The following is a 16,241-nucleotide window of genomic DNA, read 5'->3' as shown; positions in this document are numbered from 1 at the left end:
TTGAGGACCTTGGAATATTTTTGGAGCTTTTAGAAGATCTCATATGGATACAGAGGGTAATAGTATCTAATATTGGTGCTGGTGGATACACAGTATTGCAGTGTTCACTGAGTGGTCACCGTTTATTCACATGTGCACGGAAGAGATATACACATATATAGTGTTTGCACATTTTTGCGTTTGCACGGAGAGAATATATTATGTACTAAAACTATGCACTAGATTTCTAAAATTTGTTTTTCTCGAGGTATTACGGGATGAAAAAAGAATTTCTTATGACTGGATGAATTTAATTTGGAAATTTGGACAATTTTTGGACACTAATTCTGTTGGACACTAATTTTTGTTTATATTGGGACTTTTTGGGACACTTTGTATTGGACTTTTTTATTTTTTATTTATTTATTTATTTTTCAATTTGAATTTTATTATTATATCGAAGTGTTTGGATTTTATTATATTCATTTATCTATTTGAATTTGTTTTCAAAAAGGTTATAATACTGTTCATGATATACTATGTTTTAGGAGTTCACTTATACTTTTTAGCAGCACATTGCAATAAATGTGCCGCTAATGAGATGATGGCCTTTTTTCCCCATTTTTGCAAGGAGTAGGAAAGAGAAACACACCTACTTTATTTCTTGCTGTGTCCCATTAAGGAGATTTACCTTTACTTCCTGTCCTGGAGACACATCAGCAAACAACAAAATCTCTAAAACATTTGGGAAATTCCCTTTTAGTGTTCCCATTCTTAAAAGATTTATCCTCACCTCTTGTTTTGCTGACAAATGTAAACTTTTAGATTTCATCACTTTCTGTCTCAATGGAGAAAATAATCACCAGGACAAAGAGAGGGTTAATGCACCTAAAGGGGTGCAATAGAATCCTGACAGGGGTTCTAACCCCTCACCACTGTATCCAAAAGAAAATATCACAAAAACCACACAAACAAAAAGGCTATGGCTATATATCTCCCTTAACAATCTAAGTAGCTAGTCACCAGTGTAACCCCATCTTTGGAGCCTAAAATACAATTGTGTTTAAACCCACAACTTTTTATTTTTTTTAAGTGTTAGAATAAGTGTCCTTACCGAAACAAATGTTCTAGTTTGGAAAAGAAAAAGACAGAACTGAAATGGAGGGAAAATCATCTTCTGTTGGTCACCACAGCAAAATTTAAAAAAAAATGGTTTTGGTTTTAGATATACTTTAGAGAAAAAATGAAACTGGTTCTGCGCAATGGGGCAGCTGCTAACACCCACCACACCCTAATTGGAATGTGTAGAATCAATTAAAACATAAGGCTGTAGCGCTGTTCCTCAAATGTAGTATTAGTGCAATCTACAGTGCTCATTCTGATAAGTACTGTCTGCTGTGAAGGAGTCACTCCATACTACATGACACCTTCCTCCTTCCTATTTCCGTGGTTATCTTAAATAAATGAATTGTGAAATAATATATGCTGAAGTAAGGCTCCCTAGGAAGATCCCTCCATCCTACAAGCCACCTTCCTACTTAAAATGGACCAAGTGTATCACGCAGGAATTACAAACCCCCCCCCCCCGATCCAACATGTGTGAAATGAAGAATGGATCTACAAACCACCTTCCTCTAATGCAAAAGATGCAAAAAATGTGGTGCATAAACAATATCCCCCCTCCAAAGTGAACATATCTAAGGGGTGGTACTATGATACACCTTCCCCGTGAGGCACCATACATAAATTCACCAAATTAATTTAAACAATAAACAGGAGGAGGAACTGGTTATCAGAGACAGGATGCACCAATGAGAGAATCGCAAGGAGAAAGAAAAAACAGCCCCGAGGATGTAGGAGGGAAGAAAAAAAAATGTTCTAGGAGCAGGAATTTTTAATTTTACCTATGAAGTGTTCACTGAAGAGGAAGTGAGAATCCTAGATGTGAGGTTGAAATATGCTCTGGATAAGGAATTCGACAAGTTCGAAGCCTACATAGACACTCAAAAGTTTGTTAGGAAATTAAATCTCAAGAAGCATTATTATAAAAAGGAGCCAAGAACGAATTTGGAAACAGTTTATCAGCATAGTAACTTAAAGAATCATTCCACCTTTAATCCCAAAGTTTCAGGAGGAGAATGTATAGACATCTTTAAGAAAATGGTGGAGAGGGACATAAAGGAATTGGAACTGAAAAAGATGAAGAATAATAGTAATATATGGGCAGCCATTAAGAAGATTAAGGGTAAGAAAAATGTTGTCCTTTGGCCAGTGAATAAGGGGGGAGGATTGGTCATTTTAAATAAGGTGGACTACGAAGAAGAAATGAGCAACCTATTAAGTGCTGAGGATACATATAAAAAATTGGACCAAAATCCCAAAAGGAAGTTTAGGAAATGGCTGAAAAAGCATAGTGAAGAAAGCTAGGAAAAGGGGAATCCTAGATGATTGTCAGGGCAGGAACGCTGGAATGGGCAGGCAGGCCTATGGTACGGTCACGCTGCGACTGACGACAGCCACTACCCACAGACCAGAGTCCCTCAGGGCGCGGAGTCTAAGCCCCAGGCTACCCTTCACCAGGGCCCCTGATGGTGGGGATGGACTTGACGCAGCCTGAGACCAGGTCGCGGCCCCCGAGTGACCCCAGCTGCAATAACGACTGCCGCCAATGGCGTACAGCTGGTGGGAGCTAGATGGGAACACGAGTAGAGTAGTCAGACAAGCCGGGTCAATAACAACGGAGCAAACAGTACTAGACGGTAGGCAAAGAATACGCAGGTCACGGGCCGGGTTCAGCAACGGGAGGTCAGGTAAAGGGTTAACGTAGATAGTCGTCTTGTCCAAGCCGAGTCGGTTACCAGGAGAGCAATGGGAACAACACAAGAGCTTGCAACAGGGCAACATACAGGACACAAGTGCAGAGCACACTTGCAGAGAGCAGGCTTAAATGTGCTCAACCACACCCTTCTGAGGAGGAGCCGCAGAAGCCTGAAGGCATAAAGGTTCCCACCATGCTTTGCAGAAAACCAAGATGGATGCCAGCTCATGGAGATGCACAAGCTCTGAAGAAAGGTAGGACCTTGACAATGATAAAGAAGCTAAATATCTAATCCCAGAAATAACAAGTACTCCGGCTATCTATTACATCCCTAAGGTATATAAACATCAGAATTCTCGAATGGGAGAATATATTGATAAAATTCTTACAACCCCTTGTGGGTAAGGAAAGATTGTACCTTAGGGAGAGTAAACAACTTGTCACTATGTTGGAGCAGTTGGGGGATATGGAAGATTGTCTCCTAGTAACCATTGATATCAATTTACTGTACACCAACAAAGTACAGAAGGATGGATTAGATGAAGTAAAATGGGCCTCACATGGACAGACTAATTTGAAACAGGAGCAGACAGATTTTATCACCAAGAGCCTCAAGATGGCCATGTTAAGTACCTATTTCTGGTACAAGGGAGAATATTATGTACAAACCAAAGGAGTGGCCATGGGAGCCAAATATGCAAATCTTTTCATGATCAAGTGGGAGGAGGAAGAGATATATGCCAAGGAATGATCGGAATTAACATTCTATAAAAGGTATATTGATGATATTTTGATTTTATGGAGGGGCAATGAAGAATCATTAGAACAATTCTTTCAAGAAATAAATCATAGCAGGTACAATATTTCATTTTCAGGAAACTGAAGTAATCAAGAAATTCAACTAGATCTAGAAATGTTCAAGGAGTATGGTTCATTAAATACTAAAACATTTTTTTTTTTTTAACTGATAGGAATGGTTATATAACCACATCCAGCTGCCACCATCCGAAATGGATAAACAACATACCCAAGGGGCAACTTATGAGAATAAGGAGGAATTGCAGACAAATTGAACATTACGATGTACAAGCACAAATCTTAGTCAATAGGTTTAGAGAAAAAGGATATAAAGAAGAAAATTTGCTATCCATTACTAACCAAGTGAGAAATATGGAGAGAAAGCAACTACTGAAGGAGAATCTAGCAAGAAAAATTCCATTGATGTAGCATTTGTCACGGGATTTAACAGGCAATACAAAACAGTGGAAAACACCATAAGGGAGCATTGGCCTATCCTGGAGTAAGATAGTTCTTTGGTATATATTATACCAAATCAGCCTAGATTTATATATAAGAAGACACCAAATCTTAGGAACCAATTGGTGCATAATGTGATCGACACTCTCAAACTAAATAAAATGTTTAACTGCTTCCTGACCACCCTATAGCAGAAATACAGCTACAGGGCGGCACGGATGCACAAAATCACGTGTATATATACGTGATTTTGCATTTCTGAGTAGAGCCATTCGCAGCCGCGTCTGTCAATCACCAAGTCCTGGCCTGTGATTACTGACAGGCCCCCGGTGATTTCCGAGGATCTCCGACAGGGAGAATTGTTTTGTTTACTAACAGTTCCCCTCCCTGTCAGCTCGGGCACATTGCTTGGGTATGGTATTTCTATGGGGAGGTGCACTATAGCACCATGTCTAAGTATGTTTACTTTGGAGGGGGAGTATTGTGTATGCACATCCTATTTTTGCAAAGGAGGAAGGTGGCTTGTAGATTTCCATTTGCCATGTTTATTGTATAGAGTTTATTGCACTGTTTGTATGCATTTGATGAATTTATGTATTATTATTATACAGGATTTATATAGCGCCAATAGTTTTCTCAGCGCTGTACATTATAATGGGAGACAATATACGAGACAGCACAGTAAAAATACAATACAATACATGAGGGGCTCGAGGGCCCTGCTCCTTGGAGCTTACAATCTAGGAGGGAGGGGATAGTGGTACAGGAGGAAATAGCTGTGGGGGATGGAGTGGTAGGAAGAGTGGAGGAGATCGGCAATTAGGTGAGGGCGGGGTAGGCTTCCCTGAAGAAATGGGTTTTCAGGGTGCGCCTAAAGGTGAGGAGGGTAGGTGACAGTCTGATGGATTGGGGTAGTGAGTTCCAGAGGATGGAGGAAGCCTGGAGACGGGCATGGGAGGAGGAGACCAGAGAACTAGAGAGTAGGAGGTCTTGTGAGGAGCGGAGAGTGCGTTTTGGGTGGTAGATGGATATCAGATCGGTGACTGATATCATGTATGGTGTCTCATGGGGAGGTGTATCATAGTACCACCCCTTAGGTATGTTCATTTTGGAGGGGAGATATTGTTTATGCACCACATTTTTTTGCATTAGAGGAAGGTGTCTTGTAGATCCATCCTTCATTTCACACGTTAGATCAGGGGAGGTTTGTAATTCCTGCGTGATATACTTGGTCCATCTTAAGTAGGAAGGTGGCTTGTAGGATGGCGGGATCTTCCTAGGGAGCCTTACTTCAGCATATATTATTTCACATTAATTTATTTAAGATAACCACGGGAATAGGAAGGGGGAAGGTGTCGTGTAGTACGGAGTGACTCCTTCACAGCAGACGGTACTCATCACATTGAGCACTGTAGATTACACTAATACTACATTTGAGGAACAGCGCTACCCCCTAATGTTTTCTTAGATACACTTAAGGCTGTGCAGACTGTCTATTTTGTACTAGTAAAAATAACCATTACAATTTAAGATAATTGATATTAGAAATATTTACTTGAACTTTAGAAATTTCACTTACAGCATTCATTCCTTGTCCGTAGAATGGCACCACTGCATGGGCTGCATCTCCCATTAGAACACATTTATTATCCAAGCAAAATGATGAACACTTTACTGAGATCAAAGCTTGAGGTGGCAGCAGGAAAAAATCTTTTTTCAGTTTATCCCTTAGAAAAGAGAATGTCAGAATTAAGAATTTAGAAGAATAATTAAGAAGTATTAAAGAGACTACTACACAACACTAAAAGAAAAACTCCACTTTTGCTACAAATAAAATCATAACACAACTGCTACACAAGCTATCTTGTAACCGTTTTATAGAAGAACATATAAAATTAGCTTTCCATGTTAATATACTTGCTATCAGGATGACATAAAGCTCAAACACAAAAAGGTACAAGTTAAATATTTGCAGTGTAAATAGTTAATCTGAAACAAAGCTGGTAGGTTTCCTTTCCTGACCTATCTTCATGACCATATATACTTGGGTATTTGCCCACCCCCTTGTACAGCATGGAATGCCATGGTGTAGACAGGAAATGTCTATTAAAGAAATGTGTGCGTGAAAAATAATTGCCCAAAATAATAAGGACTGTACCCTGTCCACATCAATGGCCCATGTTTTAATGCTTTGTAGTGTTGCTGACATTTACCACATAAAATGTTTGCAATTGATGCCCTCCATGTCTGGTCTAGATTTGGATGTCTATGAGAGATTGTAGCGGTGCTGTAATACCCTGAAGAAAAAAAAAAATCAGGTGCAGACCTACACACAGCCATTTTTTAACCTAAACAAACAAATGTATCAGTGAAATATATACTTTTAAAAATTTAATTAAAAAAAATATTTACTCTCCAATTAAATCCACCGAGTCTGGAAAAAACGTCTTGAAGAAATGCAGCACTTGATCCTCTGTGCGGAGTTTTTCAAAATCTTCATATGGCATGAAAAGAGTACAAGTAAAGGTTTTATCCTGAAAATGTAACAATAATTAAAAAAGATTGTGGAAAGATAAGAAAAAAAGTCTATCTGTGCTAAATGGTATATGTGCATGTAGTATACTCAAAGTTCATCGAAACAGGACCACTACCATTTCCCATATCTTTCTATATTGCATTTGCCAAGATGCCCATCTAAGAGGTTTTTGAAAATTGACAATCCTCGCTGACACCACCAACTGTGGAAAGGAGTTCCACATCCTTACTGCTCTAAAAATAAAGAACCCTTTATGTTGTTGTTGAAGGTTAAACGGCCTCTTGACCATTTTCAATGAGTGGCCATACGTCTTCTTAAAGTGGAGCTCCACCCAAAAGGGGAAGTTCCGTTTTAATGATTTGTCCCCCGCTCCCCATTACGGATTGGCACCTTTGGGGAATGGGGCCACTCACAAAGCACAGCGCTTCTTGCGCATACACAGTGGGAACCCAGCTGTGAAGCCACAAGCTGTCACAGCCGGGTGCCCACACTAAGGATTGGCACCTTTGGAGAGTGGGTACCCGAATTTGACAGATACCCGCTTCCAGTTCTGCAGTGATCGCCTAGGTGATCGGATGCAGAAGTTGTCCCCTCCCCCCCCCCACGTGGTAGGTCCCAGAAGACTACGGGGCCATTCACAAAGCACAGCGCTTCTCGCGCATACGCAGTGGGAACCTGGCTATGAAGCCGCAAGTTGTCACAGCCGGGTGCCCACACTAAAGATGCCGGTGCCAGGGAGAGAAGACGGCTGGTGGAACCAGCGGTAGTGAGGACACTGCTGAACCAAGGGACAGGTAAGTGGCTGTATTTTATAAGTCAGCAGCTACAGTTTTTGTAGCTGCTGACTTTTTTTTTTTCAGTTGGAACTCCGCTTTAAGTGACCCAAGACTGAATCGTTTTCTCCCTATGTTCACCTTTTAGATATTTGTATATTGCAATCATATCTCCTGCTAAGCATCTCTTCTCCAGGGAAAATAAGTTTAATGTTTGGAGTCATTCCTTGTAATAGAGTTCCTCCATTACCCTTATTAGCTTTGCTGCTTTTCTCTGGACTCTCTCCAGTTCCAGCACATCCTTTCTAAGGACTGGTGACCAGAACATATTTGTTGAGTATTGGCTCATATGGGTGCACCTGATTTTGCTGCACTTTAAGCATCTTGTGGCATGCTTTGGGGCTCATTCACACCCTTGAAGGTTCATTGTGGTGAACTTAACATACATCTGTCAAGGAGTGTTATGTTGTACTTTAGCATACAATGCATTAAGGTGGTCCATTCATTTGAATAGGCTGCCTGGCATTCCTTGAGCAGATCACACATTGAGCCTGCAGATTTTTTTTCAGCTCAGAGCAATGCACAGTAATACTTGCTAAGCAGGTGTTAGGAAGGGGTTTCTGCATCTTTCAGTATAAATGCACCACATCAACATGCATTAACATACCCTACTGCATTGTACTAGTGTGAATGGGCCTTAAGCTACATGGCTGAAAAAAGTCCATCTAGTTCAACCATAGAAAAAAAAAGTGTGCTGTGACTTGCATTTTGATGCACTGTGCATTTAAAAATATGGAGCTCCAAGACACATCATTGTTTTACAAATGTGTATTAAAACATGGCAGCTTTAAAATGCAACAGTATAAATTGGACCTTTTTACAATAAAAGTACAAAATTATACAGATTTAGACATTTAGCAGCATTGCTGAAGGTTGGCAGATGCCTGCTTTTGATCTAACATACATATTGTATGACAGTAGAAAAAAGGTTGGTGGTCTACGAAGTCTGCCTTTTTTTTTGTTTTTTTTGTTTTTTTTTTATAGTATAGATCTAGGTTTGTCCCAGACATGTCTGAAGCCATTTACTGTTGACTGGATAACTACTTCTGCTGGAAGTTTATTCCAATCATCAACTACCCTGTCAGTAAAATAATACTTTCCAAGACTAGTTTTGAACTTTCCTTCCGTTTGAGGTCATGTCCCCATGTTCTTAATTTTCATATTGAATAAATTGTGTCTGCCTGAACATTCTTCACCCCCTTGATGTATTTACAAATTTCAATCCGGTCTCACTTTTCTCTTCTTTCCTGTACATATTACGTTCCCGAAGTGTCTCATGGTGCATTTTATCCTCCAGAACTTTCACCATTTTTGTTAGCCATCTCTGGACTCATTCTATCTTATCAATATCTCTTCAGGTAGTTTATTGGCGGACTAGGTCTGATTAAAGCTAGGTTCACTGGCAGTGCTAAAAATCTCATCTAGGCACTGGTGCATTAGGAGGGGGTATCCCTCTTAAAGCATTCCCAAATGCTGAAGGGCACATGGGTTGGTATCACCATAGCAGGAAGGCTGCATGCTGTTTGATAGTACAAATTAAATGACTGCCAGAAATCACTATTCATGGTTCTGAAAATGGACTTCAGCATCATAGACTGTAATTGCTAGCAAAAGAATGAAAGGAATTACTTTATTCACAAAAGTTTGGTAAAAAATCCATAAAACTCTGAGAAACCTAGAAATAACCTCTACAATACTTTAGTTTCTTACCCATCACATATCTGCATAAAAATAGAATGAATGTTAGTAAAAATGGATGGGCAAATCTTAAATCTTAGGAACAGTTGTTTAAACATTAACTGGGCTAATTTCCGAACAAATCTTAATCAATACACCCTAAGAATACACATTGAATTTATCTTTAAATTATTTAAGTCCTAAATAATAATGTTGTAAAATTTCAGAAAAAAAAACCATGCAGAATCATTACAGATATAAAACAATTCCTGCAAGGGAAGCATTTTGCATTCTCAGTGTGCATAGAGTGAAAAATAGGAATTTCAATATTAAGAACTAAACGCAAGTCTTCTCACTAGAAACTAGCTAGATTTCCATGGCCATTGTTCCAATGCAAAAAAAAAGCAAGCATCTGACTACGTGGGAAAAAAAATGCTTCCCACAGACTTTTTTTTTTTTTTTTTTTTTTAAATTCAAGACCCATCAAACATACTCAAAGCACAAATGAAAAGTAAAAGCTTGCAAGCTGCTATGTGAAAGGTAATTCATACGAAGTGCAAATTGTGAATCGCCTGCACCAAACACATACTCATACTAGTGTGCAAACCAATACTATCTAACAAAAATGTGCTGCGCTTCACTAAGAATGCTCAAAATAAATAATATATAATAGGTGCAACCAGGTGCTGATATAACTATCAGGTGACAAAATAAGGAAAAATATATGTGTGAACCAATATCAAGTTTCAAAACCAATGTGCATATACAAGTTGTGAACAAGAGACGAAATACCATAAATAAATGTCCATATCCATATCAAAACATATAATAAATGAAAATTATATAAAAAAGTCCATAAATATGTGCTTCTTTAATTTATTGTGCTCACCACACCCCACCAGATGTACTCTCACCTCAGGTATATGACCAAACCGTTAAATGAGGTCATATCACGCTTGTGTCTCTTTAAATGGGCCAAAATGGATGTGTTGTATCCTGCTTTTTGGGGTCCTTCTCCACTTAAACGATAAGCTCACTTTAAATGGGCCAAAATGGGTGGGATGGTATCTTGCTGTTTGGGGGCTGGCCGAATGCCTTTTTTTGGAGGATATTTCAGTAAATAACATAGATTACAATCAAACAGCATAATTAAACATTAACAATTCTATAGCACATGACAGGAATATCGCACCAGAAAATAGTGAACAGAATTATGTTGAAATAATGGGATGTATGATTTATGCAATACTGTCTTTTGGTTGGTGTGTAATACTGTTAGTTCTTTAATTATGTTGTTTTATTGTAATCTATGTTATATACTGCAATATCCTCCAAAAAATGGAGTCCGGCTGGCGGACCAAGTAGTCCCATTAACAACTTGCCTACCAGGCACTTGTTCCCCCTTCCTTACCAGGCCAATTTTCAGCTTTCAGTGCTGTCGCACTTTGAATGACAATTGCACGGTCATGCAACATTGTACCCATATGACATTTTTATAATTTTTTTTCTCACAAATAGAGCTTTCTTTTGGTGGTATTTACTTGCCGCTGGGTGTTTTACTTTTTGAGCTATAAACAAAAAAAAGAGCAAAAAATTTGAAAAAAAGTTTCTTTGTTTCTATTATAAACTTTGCAAACAGGTAATTTTTCCTTCATTGATATGCGTTGATGAGGCAGCACTGATAGGCAGCACTGATGGGCACTGATAGGTGGCACTGATGATGGGTACTGACTGGCGGCACTGCTGGAAATTGACTGGCAGAACTGCTGGGCAGTCACTGGTGGCACTGCTGGGCACTGACTGGCAGCAGTGTGCTGGGCTGACAACTGCCAGTTTTCGGCAGTACATTCCTCATGCTCTGACAGCGCGAGGAAAGTGCAGCCGAGAACCGGCAATTGCATTTCCCTGTAATCAGCGTGTCATTGGACATGGCTGATCATGTGGTAATAGGCCGCTGTGATTGGCCTTTTACCACATCACATGATCATGTCCGTCATTCAGCTATCTGCAGTCGGCAACTAGTTAAGATAACATTTAGGGCCAAATCACTTTTGTATATTGATTGGTAGATGTCTCTGATTAAGTGCTGTTTGCTTAAGCTGGACAGGCAACACTGCAGAGTGGCAGCTAGTGGCACTTGGCACGAACATGGGGTATCACCTCGTTGTGATCTCCATGCCAGGCTCCAACAAAATGGCGCGGAAGCGTCCCTATATAAAGCAGATGAGCGGCATGTCATCTAATCATTCCCCCTAATGAAGCCACGTGAACGGTGGCGTAACGCGTAGGGGAGGGGCTTTGATGTCACGATGCATATGAACATCAGCTGGACATTTTAGGATATTCACCATTGAAAAAAATCCAGAGGACACATTTTGTGCATAAAGCATTCTTATACAGAATACATGTGAGTGCAATACTTTATTAATACAATGGTTTTAAAAGGATAGTACACTATGATTTGATTATTTCTCTGTATAAACCACCATGGAAGGGGAGCCTATCATTTGAGCAGGAGAAGAACCCCAAACAGCAGGATACCATCCCATCCATTTTGGCCCATTTAAAGGGACACAAGCGTGATATGACCTCACTTAATGGTTTGGTCATTTACCTGAGGTGAGAGTACATCTGGTGGGGGGCACAATAAATACAAGCTTTTTCACATAAGAAACCAATTAAGAAGCAATGGATATTTTAGTTTGAAATTGAAGAAGCACATATTTATGGACTTTTTTATATCATTTTCATTTATTATATCTTTTGATATGGAAATGGACATTATTTTTGGTAGTTCGTCTCTTGTTCACAACTTGTATATGCACATTGGTTTTGAAAATTGATATTGGTTCACACATATATTTTTCCTTCTTTTGTCACCTGATAGTTATATCAGCACCTGGTTGCACCCATTAAATATTATTTATTTTGAGCATTCTTAGTGAAGCGCGGCACATTTTTGTTAAATATTCAAAGCACAACTCCAGTCCAAACATCTGGCAGTTTTGACCCAAGGGTCCAATGGGTTTTTAGTGCTGGTATTGTAACCATCAGTGAGATTTTCCTTCAATCCCTGTGTGGTAAACAAGGCAGAAAGTGCACAAAGGCTCCTCAACAGGGGCACAGACAGTAAAAAAACGTATTATTAGATGCTTTCTGTGTCGATGTTGGGAAGACCTCTTTACTTCTTGTTTGGTCACAAAGATCAACAAGGACACAAACAGCAATGAAAACCTGACCAATGCTGTAACTATTATAAGCAATAAACAAAATCAAAATAAGTTTTGACTGGAGTTGGGCTTTAAAGAAATCTGATAAACATCTAATATGCATGAAAAAATGTTTATACATACCAAATTAGGGAGTGCAATCATCATAAATGTATTCCTTGGCCATATGTGCAAGTAGTTGGGTTCCATAGCAAACTTAAGAAAAAAAAATGTGACATAATCAGGCAGTAAAGTCTACAAAAAAAGTCCTTTGCTCAACTGAAATATCCTGTTTATTCAATGCGCTGTGCCCTTAAGAGAGGAATCTGTGTATAGCAGGTTTATAGTATTTCCATATTTCTTAGTCTAGTACTCAGACTGTCCTGCATATACAAGGGAACTACCCCCACCTTATCCCTGTCAAAATCCTACAACTGCCTCTAACATTGCTAGCAGTCTGCAGCTTAGATTATATTATGATCACCAGTATTTTAAAGTTTGGACTCGTATGTTCAGTGACTAAAGGGATCATTTGTGGCAGAAGACAAGACTTTCATAATGATGAGTTTGCCTCATCTAAGGTTGCAGGGACAATAGGGTTAATTATTTATTTTTGATTATTACAGGTACTTCTATAGCGTTGACAATTTACACAGCACTTTACATACAGTATATATTGTACATTAACATCAGTCCCTGCCCTCAAGGAGCTTACAATCTAAGGTTCCTAACTCACATACATACAAAAACACATACTAGGGCCAATGTAGACAGGATCCAATTAACCTATCAGCATGTCTTTGGAGTGTGAAAGGAGACCAGAGAACCCGGAGGAAAGCCATGCAGACACAGGGAGAACATGCAAACTCAAGGCAGGTTATACCATCGTTGGGATTTGAACCAACAACCTTCGTACTGCCAGATGGAAACACTAAACTCTCCTGCTGGTGTATTTTGGGTAAATGGTCCATGTCATCTTGATTTAAACATTTCTTTACTTTTTTAGTGAGAGGCCTTTTCTACTCCTGTCCCTGTCTTCCCTAGGGATCAGAGGCTAAAACTGTGGATGGGGAGTAGTGCAATTTCCTGTAGAGGGAAAGTAGAGGAGATAGGATTCTTGTTGCATGCTCCTGCCCCTATCAGGCCTGAAGAGTAGAGATGAGCGAATTATTCAAAAATTCGATTCGGCTGATTTGCCGAATTTGAGGAAGAAATTCGATTCGATGCGAATTTATTCGCTACGAATTTAACTTATAAAAAGGGTTTCTAGGCTTCAGAGAGCCTTTATATTAGTGCAGAACACTGTACCTTTAATTTAAATGCCCTTGGAGATGAGGAAGGAGAAGGAGAAGGATGAGAAGAAGAAGAAGGATGAGAAGAAGAAGAAGAAGAAGGATGAGAAGAAGAAGAAGAAGAAGGATGAGAAGAAGAAGAAGAAGAAGGATGAGAAGAAGAAGAAGAAGAAGGATGAGAAGAAGAAGAAGAAGAAGGATGAGAAGAAGAAGAAGAAGAAGGATGAGAAGAAGAAGAAGAAGAAGGATGAGAAGAAGAAGAAGAAGAAGGATGAGAAGAAGAAGAAGAAGAAGGATGAGAAGAAGAAGAAGAAGGATGAGAAGAAGAAGAAGAAGGATGAGAAGAAGGAGAATTCCAAGCCGGCAAAAAGTGTATCTGCAGAGCTCCGCTATTTCTTAGCGGAGCTCTGCAGATACACTTAGCGGAGCTCTGCAGATACACTTTTTGCCGGCTTGGAATTCTTCTTATTTTCATCCTACTTCTTCTTCTTCTTCTTCTTCATCCTCATCCTCTTCTTCTGAGGATGAGGATGAAGAAGAAGAAGAAGTAGGATGAAAATAAGAAGAATTCCAAGCCGGCAAAAAGTGTATCTGCAGAGCTCCGCTAAGTGTATCTGCAGAGCTCCGCTATTTCAGACAGTTCTCTGACATTCACTCCATACAGCGGTTGAAACATTGTATCTATTTGTTTCCATAAATGGAAACAAATAGATACAATGTTTCAACCGCTGTATCTATCTGCAGAGCTCCGCTAAGTGTATCTGCAGAGCTCCGCTATTTCTGACAGTTCTCTGACATTCACTCCATACAGCGGTTGAAACATTGTATCTATTTGTTTCCATAAATGGAAACAAATAGATACAATGTTTCAACCGCTGTATGGAGTGAATGTCAGAGAACTGTCAGAAATAGCGGAGCTCTGCAGATACACTTTTTGCCGGCTTGGAATTCTTCTTATTTTCATCCTACTTCTTCTTCTTCTTCATCCTCTTCTTCTGAGGATGAGGATGATGATGAAGAAGAAGAAGAAGAAGTAGGATGAAAATAAGAAGAATTCCAAGCCGGCAAAAAGTGTATCTGCAGAGCTCCGCTAAGTGTATCTGCAGAGCTCCGCTATTTCTGACAGTTCTCTGACATTCACTCTATACAGCGGTTGAAACATTGTATCTGTTTGTTTCCATAAATGGAAACAAATAGATACAATGTTTCAACCGCTGTATGGAGTGAATGTCAGAGAACTGTCAGAAATAGCCTATTTCTGACAGTTCTCTGACATTCACTCCATACAGCGGTTGGTACACTTAGCGGAGCTCTGCAGATAGATACAGCGGTTGAAACATTGTATCTATTTGTTTCCATTTATGGAAACAAATAGATACAATGTTTCAACCGCTGTATGGAGTGCATAAATGGAAACAAATAGATACAATCTTTCATCCATTTGTTTCCATAAATGGAAACAAATAGATACAATGTTTCAACCGCTGTAAATGTGAATGTCAGAGAACTGTCAGAAATAGCGGAGCTCTGCAGATACACTTAGCGGAGCTCTGCAGATACACTTTTTGCCGGCTTGGAATTCTTCTTATTTTCATCCTACTTCTTCTTCTTCTTCTTCTTCATCCTCATCCTCTTCTTCTGAGGATGAGGATGATGATGAAGAAGAAGAAGAAGTAGGATGAAAATAAGAAGAATTCCAAGCCGGCAAAAAGTGTATCTGCAGAGCTCCGCTAAGTGTATCTGCAGAGCTCCGCTATTTCTGACAGTTCTCTGACATTCACATTTACAGCGGTTGAAACATTGTATCTATTTGTTTCCATTTATGGAAACAAATGGATGAAAGATTGTATCTATTTGTTTCCATTTATGCACTCCATACAGCGGTTGAAACATTGTATCTATTTGTTTCCATAAATGGAAGAAGAATGAAAAGATTCTTCTTCTTTTCATTCTTCTTATTCTTCTTTTCATGAAGAAGAAAAGAAGAATGAGAAGAAGGAAAAGAAGAAGAAGAATGAGAAGAAGGAAAAGAAGAAGAAGAATGAGAAGAAGGAAAAGAAGAAGAAGAATGAGAAGAAGGAAAAGAAGAAGAAGAATGAGAAGAAGGAAAAGAAGAAGAAGAATGAGAAGAAGAAGAAGAAGGAAAAGAAGGAAAAGAAGGAAAAGAAGAAGAAGAAGGAAAAGAAGGAAAAGAAGAAGAAGAAGAAGAAGAAGAAGGAAAAGAAGGAAAAGAAGGAAAAGAAGAAGAAGAAGGAAAAGAAGGAAAAGAAGAAGAAGAAGAAGAAGAAGGAAAAGAAGAAGAAGAAGAAGAAGAAGAAGAAGGAAAAGAAGAAGAAAAAGAAGAAGAAGAAGAAGAAGAAGGAAAAGAAGAAGAAGAAGAAGAAGAAGAAGAAGAAGGAAAAGAAGAAGAAGAAGAAGAAGAAGAAGGAAAAGAAGAAGAAGAAGAAGAAGAAGAAGGAAAAGAAGAAGAAGAAGAAGGAAAAGAAGAAGAAGAAGAAGGAAAAGAAGGAAAAGAAGAAGAAGGAAAAGAAGGAAAAGAAGAAGAAGAAAAAGAAGGAAAAGAAGAAGAAGAAGAAGAAGAAGAAGGAAAAGAAGAAGAAGAAGAAGAAGAAGAAGGAAAAGAAGAAGAAGAAGAAGAAG

At 39.0% G+C, this 16,241-nt stretch overlaps 1 protein-coding gene across 2 annotated transcripts in view; it reads right to left on the bottom strand.

Moving 5' to 3' along the window:
- The window catches only part of KMO (kynurenine 3-monooxygenase), an 81,389-nt gene that overhangs the window by 23,046 nt on the left and 42,102 nt on the right, over window positions 1-16,241 (bottom strand). For both annotated transcript variants that reach the window (XM_089668647.1, XM_089668648.1), the window contains exons 8-10: window positions 12,454-12,525; window positions 6,467-6,588; window positions 5,634-5,781 (exon numbers count right to left, since the gene is read on the bottom strand). In XM_089668647.1, the coding sequence (XP_089524773.1) occupies window positions 5,634-5,781; window positions 6,467-6,588; window positions 12,454-12,525 (342 nt within the window). The remainder of the gene's footprint in view (window positions 1-5,633; window positions 5,782-6,466; window positions 6,589-12,453; window positions 12,526-16,241) is intronic.

Source organism: Staurois parvus, unplaced genomic scaffold (genome assembly GCF_062004578.1).
Source record: "Staurois parvus isolate SC_StPar_1 unplaced genomic scaffold, SC_StPar_1.0 ptg000059l, whole genome shotgun sequence".
Taxonomy (NCBI): domain Eukaryota; kingdom Metazoa; phylum Chordata; class Amphibia; order Anura; family Ranidae; genus Staurois; species Staurois parvus.
Note: the sequence above shows the minus strand (reverse complement) of the source record. Positions and strands in the feature narration are given on the sequence as shown.